The sequence below is a fragment of the Morone saxatilis genome, unplaced genomic scaffold (genome assembly GCF_004916995.1).
Source record: "Morone saxatilis isolate NCDOM2014 unplaced genomic scaffold, NCSU_SB_2.0 Contig14, whole genome shotgun sequence".
NCBI lineage: Eukaryota > Metazoa > Chordata > Actinopteri > Moronidae > Morone > Morone saxatilis.
The window spans coordinates 7930759-7950351 of NW_023339696.1; the positions used below are offsets into that span (position 1 = coordinate 7930759).

The window sequence follows — 19593 nt, forward strand, 5'->3', positions numbered from 1 at the left end:
TGAGCTAACCGGGCGCCCACATTATTTATTATTATTCATTTTAAAGCACCTAATTCAAGTGGCTCAAATCATGACGTCATTTAAACTAAATACATACAAGCCATAGATTGTACAGAATCACAGAGAAATAACACATTTATTTATTAATGAAAGTTAAGAAGGGGACGTACAACTCAGGGTCAAGTGTGTCGTTCTTCTTTCGTTGAAACTGCTCTTTGTTGATGGACCTGTGGGAAATATAAGACGACAAATTACTGTAACAGACAAAACAAGGTAGTCCTTTAAAGAGTGCACGCTGTGAGCAGAATCTTCATCAATTCAGAAACTGCTTAGAGAAATTCAAAATGTGCCCACTTGCTAAATATGCTATCAGTAGGTATTGTTGTACTGGTTATTCATCTCATCTCGGAGATTAGAGATATAAACTCTTGGCACAGGTAAGAGCAGAGGCTGATGATATGAATACTGAAAGAATTAAACTATATGACAAAGATGAAATCACCCAATAAAAAAAAATTATTTAAAAAATGAAAGCTAGTTATTTAAAACCCATGCTTGCACTTAAAAAAAATGGACAGTTTGTAACAGCTGGTACATTCAATCTATGATGCTGCTAAAATCAGAATTCAAGTATTACTTGAGAAACTCTCAGATTTAGATGGGAGAGCTGTTGTGTGTGAGAGGAAGGCATGAGTGTGATGCTACTCACGTCTGAGGCTGGGAGGGGTCGTCCCCCAGGGAAACAGTCTCGCCTTGGATTTCGTTGAAACACTTCTCACAGAAGTGGTACCTGTCAGCAAGAAGCCCATATTTTGGTGAACTACACGTTCGCCATCAGCACAGCCAATCACAGAGAGGGCACGAAGAAGCAGCCGCCAATCAGGGCAGGGCAGGACAGGCCAGGGGGCGGACACACAGGAGGAGGCAGAGGGCAAGGTAGGTCGTCGCCAGGAGGAAGCAGCCAATCGTGATGCAGGGTTTTTGTGTGGGCGGGTGTTTTGATTTTGCGCGTAAATTTTGGAGTGGATGATTGGTCACACCAAAACAGGCCAATGCAGACATCACAAGCGTTAAAAAAGGAGGGAGAGAAGGGGAGAAGGGAAGGGAGATGGGGAGGGGAGGGGAAGTCAAAATGAATATTAAAAAAAGCGTGAAATAAATCGTTACAGGTCAGACGAGGACAATGGAGGGGACAGAGAGGGAGAGGGGGGACATGGAGGAGGGAGGGACGGACAGGATGTGAACAACAACCAACAGAGGACAGAGAGCCAAGGCAAAGCAAAGATTAGCGTCAGACGTCCAGTGGTAAACAACAACAACATTACAGCAACATGAGAGACCACTAGGAGCTGTGGAGGAGGAAGGGAGCGAGGATACGAGTCTCCAAACATGAAAGGGTGGATGAGGAAAAAATAAATAAAGCAACAGAGACCCATCATCCTTTTAGTTCATTTATAAAGTGGGAACCTTTCTTCTGGTAGTGAGAATGGACACCCTGCCCTAGCACACTATATTTATGCAAGTAAATATCAGAAAATGCAAACCATCATGTGTTGTGCATGTACATTTTCTCAGTGGGGAACAATGGTGTAAGAAATAAAGAATAAGTGCTGGAGAAGACTGGAGCCCACTTTATGAATGATAACATAATGAAAATTAAAACGGTGAACTATGAAGGATGGAGATGGTGCCAGGGTAACCAGTTGAAGCCAAATTAAAAACTCATCTGTGATTGCACTGATTGATTATATTTCCTACATCATCTATGTGCAAAATACAACAAGACACGTACAAGCTGATCTCATTGGCTGCATTTCCGCAGCAAAATGTCTGAATGTTGATAACACTTTGTGAATGCCATTTGTCTGTGTGTGCTTGTGTTCCAATGTGCCGACAGCCCTTACCTGTTCTGGTAGCTAAAATAAGCAGCGTCTCGTTGGATGGTGCATAATTGTTTTCCATAGCAGCATAGAGTTTGGGGGGAAAACTCAAACTGTGACAATAAAGAGACAAAAAGAAAAAGGTTGTTTGCAGACTTGTTGACGTAAATTAAACATCACACATACACACCTCACACCAACATACAGTACTAGGACTAACAAAGACAAACTCGCACAACAAAACAATTTTCGGTTGTTTGACTTCTCTGACTGCAATAATGTGGTCACACCTGGCCTAAACCATACCCTAATCTTATCGGTTACAGGAACAGGTTGTCCGTTAAATATAAGGCTATACAGCTAGCAGCTGATAAGCTTAGTATGAAAACTAGAAACAAAAAGAGAAAGTTCATCCATCACTTTCTAAAGATAACAAAATCCAACAACCAGCAGTTCTAAAACTTAGTAATTAACATGTTATATTTTGTTTGTTTAATCTATTTCTTGGTTTACCAGTGCAGACTCCAGAAAATAACTCCTCCCAGCCAAGAAATAGATTAAAGAAACAAGATGTGGTGAGTTTAAGAGGAGTTGGCTGGTAGATTTAGTTAACATTGGACAAAGCATGGCTAGCTCTTTCTGGGCTTTGTGCTAAGCTAGGCTTATTTACTGCGCATACATTAGAGTAGCAGTAGTCTTCTCATCTCATCAACAATTCTGACGATAAATTAACTCAAAACAAAGAAAAGACATGGGGAATATTCCTCGTCTTAGACCAGATATGTTTAGAAATACAGAAATACAGGCCCCAGCCTTACCTTCCTCCCACAACAGTATCCCAGGCCCTGCATGACAGGATCGATCTCTGACTCAAACACCTCAGCCAGCTTGGAGCAGTACTTGTAGACACGGGACGTCTTGCGGTTATACAGCCAGGCATTGTTGAACATCAGCCAGATATCCTCGACATACTGCCAAGGCTCTTGGTACTGTCCCGTGTCTAGCTTCCGCTTGATGGTCGACAGGTCCATGGGATTCTTCACGATGTCAAAGTAGTCCTGGTTTGGAAAGGCCGCCATCCAGATTTGAGTGTCAGGTGGAGGTTAAGTTCAGGAGTTAAGAAGGGTCAGAGGAGGGAGAGAAGAGAGAGCAGCGAGATGGGAGGGTTTGGTCATCACAGGGACCAAGATGAGAGAGATGGGGGAAGAAGAGTATGATCATCATCATCAGCAGCAGCAGCGTTGTGGTCGTCAGGTGAAGGTGTGATGAAGGCGTCGACCGGGTGGGACCAGAGTAGGGAGAGAAGAGGGTGCAGGGGGACAATGTTGTTGAGCACTGCAGAGAAGAAGGTTCACGTGCAAACAGAGAGACATGACAACTTCTGCCCTCCAGCTCTCTGCTTTGCACCCTACAGTTAAAGTCAAGTCCCTATCTGCACTGCGAACAGGGACCAGACGACCGCCACAAGTCTGTCCGGTCCTCTGCCGCTTATATTACCAAAAACTAGCTACAATTGAGATTACATTTTACATAACCTACTGCAACTGAAGCAAAGCCTTGTCAAAATCATTATACATCAATTTGTCTTAAAAAAAGAAAAAAAAAAAAAAAAAAAGAAGGTACATTTGCTCATTTTGCCACACAGTGCTAAACACTGTCCAACAGCTGGGGGACTGGTTCTCTGCTGAAGATTGAAAGCAAACAAAGCTTTCAGGCCTAGGAAGCAATCAGGGTGCAAAACCAAGAAGAACAGAGCAGTGGCAACAGCAACAGGCAGACAGAGATTTACCGTTTTTAGCAACATAGTGGTCGGCATTAACAACGCCAACAGCATGAGTGGCAATATGATGGCAGAGTTAATGCCAACAGTGCTGAGGTGAAGCATATGTAAGAGGGACGGGATGAGCCTCCAAGCTGTTTTTTCTTTTCCTGTTGTCTGCCCTCCGCTTCTTCTCAAACTAAAACGCCATTTGAGAAAGGAGCGGAGAAGAGGGCGAGGATAAGAAAAAGGCTTTTTGGAGATTCAACCAACCAAAAAAAAAAAAAAGAGGAGGAGGTGTGAGTTTCAAAGAGCAGGGTCCATCTCAGTGTCACCATGGCAACAAGAGTTAGGAAACAGACCCTCATATCTGAATGGAACCACTCACATGATCAAACAAGTGATGCATATTACCATGTCAACTACAGAGCCAAATTTATATCACAACACTGCTGTGTGTATGAATCCCACTGGTTTATGAGTAACTTACATTTTCACTTAATGGCTGAATGATGAAAATGGCATTATGTAATTATACAACAGTGGAAAGTTGCATCACTTGACTGTGGAGGTTCCTGAAGAGAGGTGAGCCAATCGCCTGGTGCTCGCTCATCACTGCTCTAAAAATGGCATTCATTTAACGTCATATTGCATTAGGCAGTGGGAGGACGGACACTGTCACTCTGTTTTCAATACAACAATGGTTTTTACCTGTATGTAAGTACATACTGACGCTTATAAAGTACTTGTCCCCCCCCCCCCCCNNCCCCCCCCTAATTTGGATACAATGAGAGTAAAGGTATTGTCCCACCTCTACACACTGCCCACCTGAACACTAACACACTACTACTGGTGAGGAACTGAACTAGAAAGCTAGCAATGGAATACTAGGATGAAAACTACAAAAATCATAATTGAAATTAATACCTAAAATTTGATGGCAAAAAGGCAAAAGTCAAACAAAATTAAAAGTGATAAATGAAAGCAACTGGCTCATGAACTTTTGTTAAATCTAATTATGTTCTTCCTTTGCTCATGGAAATACATAATGTTAATGTGTCTCCATATTGTATTTGGAGAACTATGAATTAATTAGGCATAATACTCTGATGGATGCTTGGGTCATGTCATATCGTATAGTTTAATCTGTAATTACTCAGCCAAATCACACAATAAAAAGATGTTGTTTTATATCTGATTTGCATATATCATTTACTTTTTGACCTTCACTATAGTTCCACCAAAGTAAAGGCAAATGTTCATAAGAGTCATTGCTTTGATTTAAAAATGACAAGAAGTTTCAAAAAAGAGCACACACACACACAAACTTCCAAATCTCATTTTCTTAACTTCTGACATGCAATGGGAGAAAAATCAACTAAAAGATTAAAGAAACTGAAAGCAAGTATATAAATTAAATTCAGAAAATATGACAACTATGACAATGGAGAAAAAATATTAAAGATGAAAAAAGGAAAACAAAATAAAAGCTACGTTTTCAGAGGAGTTGAAGCAAAATGGCAGCCAGTGCAGTCCCTTACCAGGTTAGTTTTGTTACTAGTTCGAATACGTACGGGTATTCCCAGTAACTGGGGGTCCACCGGCTGACGGAAGGGAAGGGACTCAGGGTCCTGCCGATACAAAGCTTCCAGAGTGGGCATCAGAGCCTGACGCAGCTCCTCCGGCTTAAAGACTGGAAGAGAGGGAGCAAGAAAAACATATCAGATCACAGACAAAACAAAAAGACAAGGCCGACGCTGAGCAATCAATGCAAATAGCAACTTTGCTATGCGTTTTGGGTCCCTATTTTATGCTCATAGGCGTAGTGACATCTTCAGCTCGTCCAACTTCACGCTGGTGAAACCGCATCAAGCAATTAGCTAACTGTTTATTAGTTAACAGTATGATTCAAGTGTCGTCTGATGGGGCTTTCATATAGGAAAAAAATGCTCATGTTTAATTTTGAAATAATACAGATGACACACTGATATCAATGTCCATCCCTGGTTCACACCGTTTATTCAGAAATTGCACTTGTACCTTCAACACCTGTGTCGTTACCTGTCTGCAAACAACTCTTGTTTTGTGGAATATTTTAACAAAGGTGCAACACAGCTAGTGAGCTATAATAGCTTCCTGGTCAACAACGCATATTTCACGTGTTAAAGTTAACCAAAACTATAAAAAATTATAGATAGATAAATTATGCCCCCGTTGAGTGGTGCTTGGATCCTCTGAAGAGTGTAAAGAGTCCAAACTTACTTTTCTTCTTACTCTGAGCACTGGCTGGGGAGCTGTTGGAGGCTGTTGACCCTGACCCATCCTCTTCCTCTTTGGGCTCTTTCTTCACCTCCGGCTTCTTGTCTTCACCTGCTGCTACTGACGATGACACAGAGGACGAAGATGTATCCATGGGCTCGCCTTTACACCCATCTCCTGACGGCTTCTCCTTCTTTATCTGGAAGGAAGATTAAACATAATTTCAGACATTTAAAAAAAAAACTTTTCCATGATTTTCAGTCACTCAGATAAGAGCGTCAGTAAGGACGTGGACAATCTTACCTCTGGTTTCTCCTCTGTCTTCACATCAGGCTGACCCTTGCCCATCTTCCCCTTGCCCTCTCCTTGGCTGTCAGTCCCTTCGTCATCCTCCTCCTGCTTCTTTACTTCCATTTTGATGTCTTCCTGGCTGGGAGCAGAACCGTCCACTTGGGCAAGCTGGGAGCTGGGGTCGGTACTGCTGCTGACTGAGGCTGGAGAGGACACTTGACCATCTGCTGTCAGTGGAGGCTTCGGAGATAGCTGTAGCAATAGGGCAGAAATGGAGTGATGTTTCAATATTTAAAAAGGAAAAGTGAACAAAGTTAAGTAGTTTGAAGACTTTCCACTCATTGGCAAAACCTAGTGGATCAAGACCCTCATAAGAAACAAATGCTTACTAAACCAGAACAAGCAGGAAGCCAAGACCATCTCTGAATGAGGCATAAACAGGTGGTTTAAGGAAAAGGCCTGGTTTGGGAAAAGTAATGAAAGCAGGGTGATCTACTCACGGGGGTTTGAGGCTGCTGTAGTGGCACATGAGCATTTTGGGTAGGCACTGAAGAAGCCTGACCTGCTTGGGGGCCTGAAGAAGGCACACCCCCAAGCGTTTGCTGTGGAGGCTGATTGGCCTTCTCAGAGTGCACCGCCTGCCCCGATGGCTGCTGTGAAACTTGTGGTTGTTGTTGCTGCTGCTGTTGCTGTTTGGCGTTGCTGCTGTTTGCTGTGCTTTGCTGGTTGCGTTGTTGTTGTTGTTGTTGTTGCTCTGTTGTTGCAGCTTGCTGTTGCTGGTTTTGCGTGCTGCTGCTGCTGCTAGCTGCTGCCTGTTGTTGCTGTGCTGCTGTTGCTGTTGCTGAGGGGGCAATTGGGGTGTACCAGGAGTGTGTGGCTGTGGGGTCTGAGAACCTGGTAACGTGGGGGGTGTTTGATGTGGTTGAGGCGTTAAGCTACGTGCTGGTGAGGGAGAGTTTGTTCTAATTGGTGGGCAGTGAGGGTAGGAGTTGGGCTGGTTGGAGGATGGAGGCAGGTTGGGTAGAGACCCAGGACCACTTGCACTACCAGGTCCCATGGAGCCTCCTGGGGCTCCGGAGCCTTGAGCAGAAGAGGCAGACTGTGCTGCAGGGCTGCTGGCTGGGTGGGAGGGTGGCGTTGACATCTGGTTCTGCTACAGAGGATAGGACACAGAGGTTAGAGAAAGAAGAAAAGCCAGGGGTTCCTGCTCTTTGTTTTTTTAACTAGGTTTTTATTTATTTATAGAAACTTTGAAAAAGATGGATTTCCAGAGTATAGAAGAAACAATTAAAAACAACATGGGTCTGACTAATTATAGAGACTAGTTTAGCAGATAGACAACTCTGGAACTTTTGAGTCAGGACACTTCATTTCCCATCTGTCTCTTTGAAACCCAGAAAGTGAATTAATCAAATGGAGGAAAGCCAAAAAGCACAAATAATCAGTCTTAAAACTTCTAGATAGAGCCAATAAAGAACTGTAACTCTCACAGTGGCCATGAATTATGTGCCAAAATGCTGAAGACAGTTCAGTTAATTATACAGTATTCATCACCATCTATCAATTCCCACAAAGATGCTCTAAGAGTTGATGCCTATGTTGGTCCTCATTTGCATTCATTCAGGAAGTTTCCCACATCTGACTGATTGTTTGAATTTCTTGTATCACATACTTTCTCTGCTATTGCAAAGACCCCTGACAATCAAACTCATCTCTCGATTACAAGACACTTAATTCTTACCGGTGGCACAGCATTCTGTGGTCCAGGCTGATTGATGCCAACAGGACCAGAACCACGTCCAGGACTGGACCCGGGGAACTGGCCTTGAGGGAGGTACTGGTTCTGTAACTGTGCGGCATTGGGTTGACCCATCCTTGTTGCTCCCATACCCATCTGGAAACAAGACAACAAGGGACATGTGAAGTCTTGGATAAATATAATAACTAATAAAAAAAAAAATAAAAAAAAAAAAACTGTTGCATGACCTTTCATTTGTTTATGCAAATGTGAACTTGAATACACAATGCGACAGAGAGAGCAACATCGTTTAACCTTTAGCACGCCTGAGTATAGATTTTGCTAAATTACTTGAAGTCCATGTGACCGCAAAGCAATCTGTGATAGAGACGGTGATCATGGCGCTCACCTGGTTCATAGGAGCATTAAGAGGAAGGGGAGGCGTCGATCTCTGACCCATTGACTGCATCCCCATCTGACTAAATTGATTCATTCCTAGAAGTGAAGGAGGACAGAAATGAACAAAGTCAGACAAGATTTTATTTGGCAAAATGTACTTGCATGCTGAGGCAAAAAGCATAGTCAGGGTTGTAAGCACACGGTGCTATCCGGATAATGACAGAATTACAGTTTTATCAAACACCTGTCATTACCCTCTACAAGTGTCCTTGCAAAACACATTTCTGTAAGTCTGGTTGTCAAGATGTCATATAGTTATTAGAGACGTACCTGCAGGGTTCTGCATCCTGTTGACCATCTGATTGGGTCCAGCCGGTCGGACCATAGACAGATCATTGTGAGGACCATCTGACAGGATGATAAGAGTTACAGAAATCACATATCTTGTCTTTAGGATCACTGAATACAAGTTAAACCACAGACTGATGTTCAAAGGGTGAGAAAGAGTCGGGCAACTAACTACAACATTTGATCAGTGTTTAGTATCATGTATATAGATCGACATGTGCCAGGCAACATGAACGTCATCTATCTAAAAGCTGAACTCTCAAATTCATTTTCTATTATTTACATGCCAGCAGTATGTGTGCATGCATTCAAGTGTGTTAGGGAGGTAAAAACAGTATGTTTACTTACTTGGGGGTTGTCCTGGGGCCATGGGAGGTTGTCCCATGCTGGGAGGCCCCTGTGGAAGGCCCGGGGAGGCTATGCCGGGCTGGCCTGGCATCATACCCTGCTTCTGGAGTCTTGTCCTCCTCTTTTCCTCTAGCTCCTTCTGGATCTTGTAGATCTTCTCTGCCAGCAAATGGTAATATTCCGCCTAGAAGGGATGCGACACAAATGAGGGAGGTTACAGGATAGATCGCACCAGCGCACAAAGTAAATACTTTTATTTCCTCATAACTTAACTGGAAAGTGATAACTGATATTACGATACCTCACACTCTACATGTGTTAGTTTCTTACCCTACTGTTGGCTGACTCGTACATGTCTCCCTCTACTTTTCGAGCGTAAGCCACCAGATTCTCCATCCGCCGATCCTTCAGCGCAGCCGGATCAGGAGTGGGGAAGATGGCCTGCACGCTGCTCTCACACATGCACAAACAGAAAGGACACACAGCTACAATTAAATTGAGGACAGAGGCACCCAATTTACATCAAGCACTGAAAATGATCTGACAATAAAATTTGTTTTATTTCATTAGCCCTCGCCCAAAGTGAGATTTTTTGGGGACAGCAGACTCACAGCTTGTGGACAAGGTGGTTGCGGAGGTCTTGTGTGATGTCTTCATGCCAAGACTTCCTCATGCCTGGAGCAGAAGGAGGAGTTGCTGTAGGCATGGAGCCCAGGTTCCCCACACCATCACTCATTAAGCTGGAAGAAGTGTAAAAGAGTAATAAGACTTCGGTCAATACAAAACTAATTTTGACTTGGTTTAAGTCTCTTATATGTAAGCAGTCTGACTTCAAAAGTAAAAAGTAAATAGCTGTGAATGAACAGAGTCGTACCTCTGTGCATTCATGTTGCCATGCAACATGGCGTTTGGCAGTAGCGTGGACTGCTGGTTAGGGGGTTGCACACCCACTCCACCATTCACTCCCATAGAGTTTCCTCCTGGAAAGAGATAGACAGGAAGGGTGAGAGAGAAGAAAGGGATGACACACAGCAAAAGCCATTCGCTGATGAAAAACATGAGATGCGCTTGAAAGCTCTGGTATGTGAACCTTGGATTTGAGATTATTTTGTTGTACATGTTGTTCACAATCCAATTCATATCATATCCATACTCAGTGATAGTCATAGCAGGTTAGCATGTGTAATATGCACAATGGAAATACAAACTAACCCATGGTGTTTAAAGGCCTCATCCCAGGCTGGCCCGGCAGCCCCTGGTTTGGCATGTTGGCCTGTGGCGACTGCTGTGGCATCTGGTTGCCCTGGTAAGTGAGACCTAGTGCAGCATAGGCCCTCTCTATGGAGCTGGGGTCAATCTGGTTGGTAGGGTTCAGGTTCGGAGTGTTGGACTGTCCACCAGGCACGCCTGAACCTAAAGAATTCCCCAAACCTACCCCTGCACTGTTAACAAGAGCTGTCAAGAGAATGAGAGGGGAAGAGATAACAAAGGGTGAGCATCTGTGAATTCAAGCCTACTGTCACACACTTCACTGCTTAGTTACAGGATTTTCAAGCATTTTAAAGTAGATGATGTGTAATAATTCAATAATAATTCATGAAGAGCCATTAGCATGTATTCTTCTCAGCGACAGACAGACACACTCACACTGCTGATTCCTCTTGTCTCCGGCGTTTTTCAGCGGCAGGCATACAGGACAGTCATGTCGTGTGCAATTCTTCCAATGAGAGATGATCTGTCTGGATGAGGCACAGTGCGCCACTGGGGGAGAAGAGACAGAAATGGAGAGATGTTTAAGAAAGGGGAAGAGAAGGTAGAAAGAGAGAAGAGGGACAGAGAGGGAGAACAAGTGAAATGAGAAATGGTGACAGAGTGAAGGAGGGAGATGAATAATGAGACAAGGATGAGAGAAAAAAGGAAGATAGAAGCCAGCGACAAAGAAAATTATTGTCCAGATGAGAGAAGGACAGAGTGAAAAGTACAGTAGAACAGCCAGCTAGAGAGAGTAACTCATTCTGATATGAACAACTGGGTGGCAAACCAAGAGGATTATAAACCACCAACAAGAACAAGCAAAAAAAAAGAAAGAAAGAAGAAAAATGATACAGATACATGACAACTTTAAACACTGGCTAGTGTTTATGATATAAACCACATACTATAAAACCAGCAATCAGCATAATTCAACAGACTCACCCTGGCAGGACTTGCCAGCCTGGCAATGAGTCATGTGGTTGAGCACGTTCTTCATGGTGCGGCAGTGGGGCAGGTTGCACTGCCGCACTTCCCCGTTGGCCTGCTCCCTCCGCTGGCACTTGTGCGCGTGTAGCAAGAGGACCAGCTGCTGCTGGATCAGCTTCCGTTTCTCAGGGTCTGCGGTAGGGGGCGCTGTGCCGGGACCCGCCCCCACGGCATTGAGCCCAACCTGGGCACCTCCCACTGCTGCCGCTCCTCCGACGGACACGCCACCCACTGCTCCAGGCTGCTGCTGAGAGGCCTTGGGACAGAGCGGAGTCACGGATGAGTCTTAGAATTAACACGAAGAACAATTATATGCAAGACTGCCATGATCAGGGCTTGTGGGACCTCTTCCAATGACCAATTTGGTGCTTGTGCTTGAGCCAGATCTGAAGCCTGAACTTGCATGTACTAAGAACGACTAAAGTAAATGCAAATTTTAACATTATCGTCTTGTCTAAGACATACAGTTCATACAATTTAAGACATACTAAGATTATTGGATTTTTCAACTAAAAAAAAAGGACCCAAAGAAACCCAGTAAAAGTAGCTAAAAGACTCAAACACTAAGATGCTCTGTGAATAAAGGAGCAAAATAGCAATAAGCATTATAAATAATGAGAGCTTGTAATGCAACAGTGCAATTGACACAGTGCTCTGCTGACTACAGATAAAAACTTTACAACTTTCAAATTACAACTTGACATGCATGTATTTTAAAAGAATCCAATAACTACAACTACTCATCTTTTTTTTTTATATGAAAAACACATAAAACTCTTGATATATAACCCCCTGGTTGAGTTTTGAAGAATTGTGACCAAGATGCACACTACAACATTTGTAATGGAGACACAGATTCTAATTTCACCTAAAACCTTGTTTGGCATTTCCTGTTACTTATCAGCCAACATATACACTGATACCATTATATCTGCAATAAGCTAACATTAGCCAGGCCCAATTATCAGTCTAACTCTGATTCCAATAATTGGGATTTGATATATAATGCATATTGAATGTGGCACAGTGACAGGCACACACAAGAGAAACAAAAACTGATAAGATAATTGAGAGTTCAACTAAACAAAAACATTTTTTCAGAGACACTTCGTACATTCACATACAGTTTATAAACAGGGAAGTCAACTTACAGTGACTCACTGACTGGGCAGTTCTGGGGCATTTGATGGATCTTACTTTGAAAGGATTAACTTCATTGAGGTAGGAAGGCTTATTGTAATGGCAACCTCTTCACCCAAATCCCATGTAAGACAACCATGTCAATGATTTTCCTCTTATTCACCAGAGGACTCAACCCGAGCGGCTTCCCAGATGATTTGGCTACCAGTCACTAATTTCTTCCAGTCAATTCCAGATTTGTCTGTAAATGTGAGCCTTTTCCTAGTGAAACTGGTATGCAGCCATGTACAGCTGCACCACCCATACACTCCTTATTGGGGACAAAAAATATGAGCCTGCCACAATTCTTAAGCGGGAGTTACACAACGACCCTCACAAAATTTAAACAGGGTTTAAAAAGCTTAAAGTCCTGTTGCCAGGATTTAGCAGACGAAAACTTGACAAATTTATCGGTGTCAGTGGGGGTTTTACTACAGTTGTCAGCGCTGTTATCACAGAGCCGTACTGTGACAGAAACAAAGAAAAGTTTGACATGAAGTTAAATGCCAAAACACTCTTGCTCAAGCCAAGTGGTCCAGATGTGTTTTTGTATTTTGAGCTTTTAGTTGTGGAGGAACCGGTTTCTCTGGCACTTCCATTCATACACATGAACACTCATTTGTTTATCAGACACTAATAGTCTTGTTAAGTCACATAGGGGAAAAAAAATAGGATTTTATAACAAGCCATTGGCTAGAAACTGATCCAGGTCTGCCAATGGGTCTTGCCTTTGATCCTCAGCAGGCTCATCTATCAAACCATCTGAAACAACCAAGTTTTTTAAGTTTTACATCTTGAGTTCTACAGTAAAGATGATGCAGCAACATTCACACGGCTGTGTTGGCACTTTGCTTTGCACTGACGGATTATCAGCCTTCATATGACCCGTGAGTCTGTGGCTCTTGAGGTGGGTTATGCTCAAAACTAACTAGTTTGTACCTCATGTAGTCAGATCACGTCTGAAGGAGTGTGTTTACGGTTGCAAATGGCCACACTCCAAAGGGGCTTTGAAAAGCCTGCAGTCATACAGAGGGTGTGTTGTACTTGTTTGTACACATAAGAAGTATTGAAAGTAGCTGTGTGAAGAATAAAAAAAAAAAGAGAAGAAGAAAAGAAATCTGGTTTTTCCCCTTCTCACACCCAGCCAACCATTGCATGAAGTGAGTGGGATTGTCAACACATAGGTTACAAAAAAGGTCATATTTATATTTATTTATTTTTCCATGATGGCTACAGCGTTTGTTCGTCTGTATGGAAAATAACCAAACAAATCTTACCATCCCAGGCATGCCTTGGCCTTGTGGTGGCTTCTTGTCCATGTTGAACTGGGTGGCCATATTGTTGGGCAGGCCCGCCTTGTTCTGGAGCTGTGGGCCCAGCCCTGCTCCAGGCAGCCCCTGGCCAGCAGACTGGCCGTACGGACCACCATAGGGGCCCGCATTGGCCATCATATTCATCTGAAGAGCAGAGTGAGGGAGAAATAAACAGTTATGAAGATTTTTCATAACCTATGAAATTGATTGATTTCAGCAGCTAGTCATCTGATAGTCAACTACACTGGACTGTTCCTCTGACGGTGTCGCTGAACGGTGCTAGTCAGACAACATGGAATCACTTTCCTCTTTCTCCAAACTTTACTTTGCTCTCCACAATAAATTAATACGACAGACACAATCTAGGCTCCGCAAACAAGGTCACCACCAACTATGGTCTCGGATCCAGCCAACAGTGTTTACAGCTACTTCAGCATCTTGCCAAACTAGTATTTATTTTAACAGCAGTACAGTAACAATGTGAAGTGATTTGTTAATTGTTGCTCTTTCACCATTAAAGTCTAATTAACCTGTTCATCCCTACGACTCAACTCTAAGTGAATATGAAGCTTAAACTGCAGAATTTCCTTTGTGCACACCCAGGGCAATCTGCAATGAACATGGAGAATACATAAACTTTACTGATGCATACCTTTACTACAGTATATAACAAAAAAGAAAAACCTGTTTGAGCTACTAGTTATGTCGCTTGCAATACTGTCTTCACACCTTTAGAACCAAATCACATCCGTTGAGTGACATGTTGACTAGCAAGGAGGTTAACCATCGATACCACAGAGTCCAACACGTAACCACACTCACACCTGAACCTCCTCTGGAAATTATTCTTCAGCAGTCTCTCATGAGCAGCTACTACAATCTACAGCGTCACTCGGGTCGGAAAAGATGTGTCTGCTTTTCATGCTGTAAACCTGAAAATACTGTTTCACTGACTCAAACCAAATTTAAACAGCTTTTAGGGTTAATTTTTTCTTCTTGATTACTTTACTGAACACATTACAGGTCAAATTTATAAATTCCACCCAGACCTTTTTTATTTTATATGGGGCAGTGGGCTGCAAAAGGCACCCACAATAATAATCTTAGATTCTTTAGTTTAGCAAGCTATAATAATTTAAATTCAAATTTGTGTGTAAGCATTTCTTTAATATAAGACATGGCACTTGCAATATACAGTATAATTTGTTTTTCAAAAAGTTTTAACGTCGTCACGTTCCAACGTAGAAGAATACGTCAGTGCTTTTCATATTTCAAGAGAACTACATGCAGGTGTGGGATTCAGCCGAGGAACAATACCACACTTTGTTGAGACCGGCATTTAGAAAATCTTAACCTCAGTTAAAATTGGCAACTAAACCCACTTGATAAGTTACTATAAAATAATTGCTACTGAGACGCCCTTTTCTGGCCGACAACCGGGGTGTCTTGTAATACCTGACCCTGCTGGGTTGAGGGTGCTTACCTTGTTCAGTGCTCCGGGTTGCTGTGGTCTCATCCCTGCCTGACCCCCAGGTCCCATTTGCTGACCGCCCTGCTGCTGCTGTAGGGTTTCTGCCAACAAATTACTATTGTTACCCATGCCTGCACTGCCTGGGTAACCCATTCTTGGCGAGCCATTCATCACCTGCCCCCCCATCAGGCCTTGCTGCTGCTGTCCAGGGTTGCCCTTCTGGGCGCCCATCATGGCAGCTGCCCGACTGAGTGCCGCCACCCCCCCAACCATCCCAACCTGCTGCATTAATCCAGGTTGCTGCTGCTGGCCCTGGGGGGGCATGCCTTGAGGTCCACCAGGGGAGACACTGACGCCCCCCATCATCCCCATGGAAGCTCCGGGTGCTGTGCTGTTGGAAGTAGGGCCACCTTGCTGTGCTGGCGCTCCAGCGCGCAGGAGCTCGGACAGCTGTTTGTGTTTTGCAGCGGCATCGTGGCCTCCCAAAATAATCCCTCCTCCAAGCCCCGCAAGACTGGTATGGAGCTGGTTGACGTCCCCTCCATTGGTCAGCCCCAGGTCCGAGGAATTGATGAGCTCATCTGGGAGGTCATGCTCCAGATCAAAGAGTGAACCAAAATCTAGACAAGAAGAAAGAAACAAACTCAAACCAACCACAAATACAAAGATTTGGTTCACAAAATTGACAACTTTTCAGATTTGCACTGAATACGGACTACATTTTTCAAATACAAACTGAATGAACTTATATTTTGTGTAAGTGTGGTAAAGCTCTGACATAAGTTTGAAAACTATCAACCATTAATATAGATCCCAAAGCTAGACAACCAGTGCAGCAGTAGCTGCCTCTCACAGCCAGGACTTCTCTCCTGAGCATGAGTTTGTGGTTTGATGGGGTGCCAAACACGGAGAGTGAATGCAGTAGGGTCACGGTGAGAAGCCACAGAGAGGTAAACAGTACCTGGGTAGGTGTGTGCATTGGATCTACAGCTGTGTGGTGCAAGCACATGAAAACTATCAGAAGTTATATCCACTGCAACGGGAGGCAATTGTAAGTTGTTTGTGAATTATATATATTTTGGTATACTCTCAATCATTTTCCTCAAGTAAAACTTTAATTTAACACAGAACAGAAGAAAAAAAAACAGTAAAATCTCTACAACTAAGTTGTTCTCTATATATGGCCTCATGAAAAACTGAATAACCTGCTTTAACTTTTTAGGGTGTCTTCTGGCATGTTAACATCTCCCAAAATCCTCTTGAAAGTCGACGCTGCGTGTAGATATGCTGCGCTAGTGTTTGATTTAATGCACGAGTCAAGCTGCATCCCTTCCTGACTTTTTTTCTTCAGTCCCTGTTCTCACTGCATTAGGAGCTCAGATACTGCAGGAAATTAAACAAGCTTGAAATTCACATGAATTTATTTTCTGATAGTTGGAGAGCTGGTGGCGCGGCTACCAAACTTTGCATGGTTGACATTAAAACAGTACAGAATTCTTTAAAGTTTTTGTTCTATAAATAACAACTGTTATGCTATAGATATTGATTGTTTAATTCACAGAGGAGAAACAGCATAAACTGAATATCCAAATCACTGTGCTTCTCTCTCTCTGGTCTCCTTACAACACGATGCAACAAGAGGAGGTGATGCAAAGAGTTTACAGCCTATTGCTCAATATGCGTGAATGAATTCGTTTGCAATAATAGTTTAATTCACAACCAAGACGAAATGCATTCAAACGGTTTGCTTAGGGTGAGAGTTTAACCATTTTGTAAAAGTAAAAAAAAAAAAAAGGGAGAAAAGTGCAGCGCAGTGTAACCGTGCAGTCAAACAATGGAGGCTGAGCAAGAATGGGCTTCGTCGCTAGTACAATTGAGAAACTAAGAAACCCCCCAGAACAAAAGACATGAAAGAAGACATTTCAGAGACGGCGGCCGGTTTTTGCCCCTTTTCACTTCAACGCGGCAACAGTTAAAATGGACACACAGCCACATCCTCGTCCGCACGGCAGCGCTCTCACAACTTTAATGAAGTGTCGAACAATAGCTAACGTTAGCTCAGTAATAGTTCACTTTAAAAAAAAAAGAAGAAGAAAAAAAAAAAGAGCATCGGCTAACGTAAAAGTTAAATACCCTCAAATTCATGAACCCCCCCCCCGCCAAAATATTTTAGCTACAACAACGAAAAGGGTTAGGACACACTGAAAAAAAGTTACTCTGGTGGCCGAATAAGGTTTGTGTAGTTAATAATGACTTCTTTTCTCTGTTAGCAGCTACCGAGCTCAGCTGAGCCGGTGGAGTTTTCTACCTAACGTTAGCTCGTCCGCTAGCCCGTTGGTTACCGTTACTTTCTCCTAACGTTCGTTTGTAAACGGCCGTTTGTCTCCATGTCTACGGTTTATAAAACACGTAGGTGTGTGTGTGTGTGTGTGTGGAGGCGGTTGTTTAGTGCACGTATCCTCTCCTCCTTTACACACCGAGTCACTTTTAAAAGTAACTACACAACTTGAAGCAAACTGGGGTGACTCGACTCTTCCATTGTTTGGAGGTGGACCTTTTAGTTAGTTAGCTTGTTGAGGCTAACGCATCAAAACATCCCTGCTGGAAAGTTGCTGCCGCCGCCAGCACCGCGTCGTGTTTTGTCTTTAGCACGCCAAACTTTCACACTAGCTCCCTTTAAATCAAGATACGAACAATATACGTGTATATATTAATGTTTTAAAAGCATTGGTTATGGAGCCACTCAGTGCTGTGCAACTCTACAGGGACTTCCGAGGCTGACCAGCGATTAATACACAGACAGTCTTCACGCTTACGTTTATGTTTTATCTCCGGTTAAGTTAATGCATGCAATATATTTACCATTTCCATCACTGGCGGACACCGAGAGAGCTGGAGAGGACAGCTTGGGCCTCTTGGCTGCAGGCTGACCGGACTCCAGGACATTATCGGCCATATTTTTTGACGAATTTAAAAAAAAAAAAAAAAAAAAGCTGTAGATCCACGGAGGGCAGACGTATTTCCCTTATTTGCGTCTCCTTATCCCTTTAAGAAAAGCTTCTGATCGTTCCCCCACCGCTTGGGGGGACGGTAGGGGAGAAGACAGCAATGTTGAACTCTTTTTTTTTTTTTTATCTCTCTCCCCCCTCACAGTTCTCCCTCTCGGTTTATTCCTCTCTGCAGATATCAGTCCCCCTCCCCTGTCGGAGATTGTGTTTCTTCACAGATTTGAACAGGAGGAGGTGGGAAGGTGGAGTCGGCAAAAAAGGCAAGCGTGCGGCCCTCTGACAACCTCATGTAGCCTCTTCTGCGACACAAAAACTGTCCCAAGATCCGTCCTCCGTGCTGCACTCAGTCCTGTCCGCCATAGTCGGCGGAGAAATCCTGTATTTCAGGTCTGAAGCGCTCCAGTGGAGAGTGTCGGTCAGGGCACCAAAAATGATAAATTGTGCTCCAAAAAAACAACCAACCAACACAAGCCAGGAGTGTTTCCTGTGTTAAACTTCTGGGGGCTGATCTCTCATGCAACAGTTATGAGATCCTCGGTTGCGTTTACCATTTCTCTCACCTGAGCAGACATCTCACTGCTGGGCAATGCCGATACCGAGCCCTCCTTTACGGCCAACCGGGTGTGTGTGTGACCACCGGTAGTAGTTGTAAAAAAAAAAACACACAATGAAAAAAGCAGTTCAGTCGGTGCTCTCAAGTGCAACACTGAGATAAAACAACTTGCATTTGGTGGTTTTTTTTTTAACCAGAAACTGAATAAATAGAGCAGTGGTGCAGAAGAGTCCCACACTTGCAGCTACTCGGATTCAGTGAAGATCGATCACGGATGTGTTTGTCCACGCATCAGTTTCCTTCTGCATGTCCTGAACTAAATTGTGCACTTTAAAAAGGTGTTTGACCATGCAAGGCACTGGGTCAGAAAGAGCAGACTCCTATTGCACATTTGGTTGTTGCAACCCCCCCCTTTTTTTTTTTTTTTGTTAATGCCTAGTGCAGTCAGCAGGGGGGTTTGGCAAAAAATAGAAAATCTTGTCCCCCCCCTCAAAAAAATAAAATAAAATCCCTCCTTGTGCAATCGATCCCGATGCAGACTTTTATTTCTTTGACAGTAGTTCTTGGGGGGCAATCACAGCGCGGATTGCCAATCAGCGAGGGCAGTCAGATTGATCCAATTAGTTTTTATTTAGCAGAGGACGAGGCTGTGAGGGGTTTTTACTTATCTTGTGCTCCAGATGAGGTTCCTCCTCCGGGGTTTTCGCGTGGTTGTAAAACACTTGCAGATAATGAAAGTAATGGTTAATATTGTGTAAAAAAAAAAAAAGAAAAAAAAAATCTCTCTATATATATATATTTATATA

General features: G+C 43.3%; 1 protein-coding gene across 1 annotated transcript in view; it reads right to left on the reverse strand.

The window, feature by feature from the left end:
• Positions 1 to 19587, reverse strand: part of ep300b (E1A binding protein p300 b) — a gene marked incomplete in the record, with an annotated part of 30932 nt that extends 11345 nt beyond the window's left edge. The window contains 22 exon segments of the mRNA XM_035655022.1: positions 171 to 227; positions 710 to 790; positions 1905 to 1993; positions 2699 to 2938; positions 5214 to 5332; positions 5902 to 6097; positions 6202 to 6441; positions 6690 to 6901; positions 6943 to 7342; positions 7931 to 8083; positions 8337 to 8422; positions 8657 to 8734; positions 9023 to 9206; positions 9353 to 9470; positions 9634 to 9762; positions 9897 to 10002; positions 10235 to 10477; positions 10670 to 10783; positions 11219 to 11519; positions 13720 to 13899; positions 15239 to 15846; positions 18089 to 19587. Coding sequence (XP_035510915.1) covers positions 171 to 227; positions 710 to 790; positions 1905 to 1993; positions 2699 to 2938; positions 5214 to 5332; positions 5902 to 6097; positions 6202 to 6441; positions 6690 to 6901; positions 6943 to 7342; positions 7931 to 8083; positions 8337 to 8422; positions 8657 to 8734; positions 9023 to 9206; positions 9353 to 9470; positions 9634 to 9762; positions 9897 to 10002; positions 10235 to 10477; positions 10670 to 10783; positions 11219 to 11519; positions 13720 to 13899; positions 15239 to 15846; positions 18089 to 18182 — 4028 coding nt within the window.
• Between the last annotated feature and the right edge of the window lie 6 nt (positions 19588 to 19593).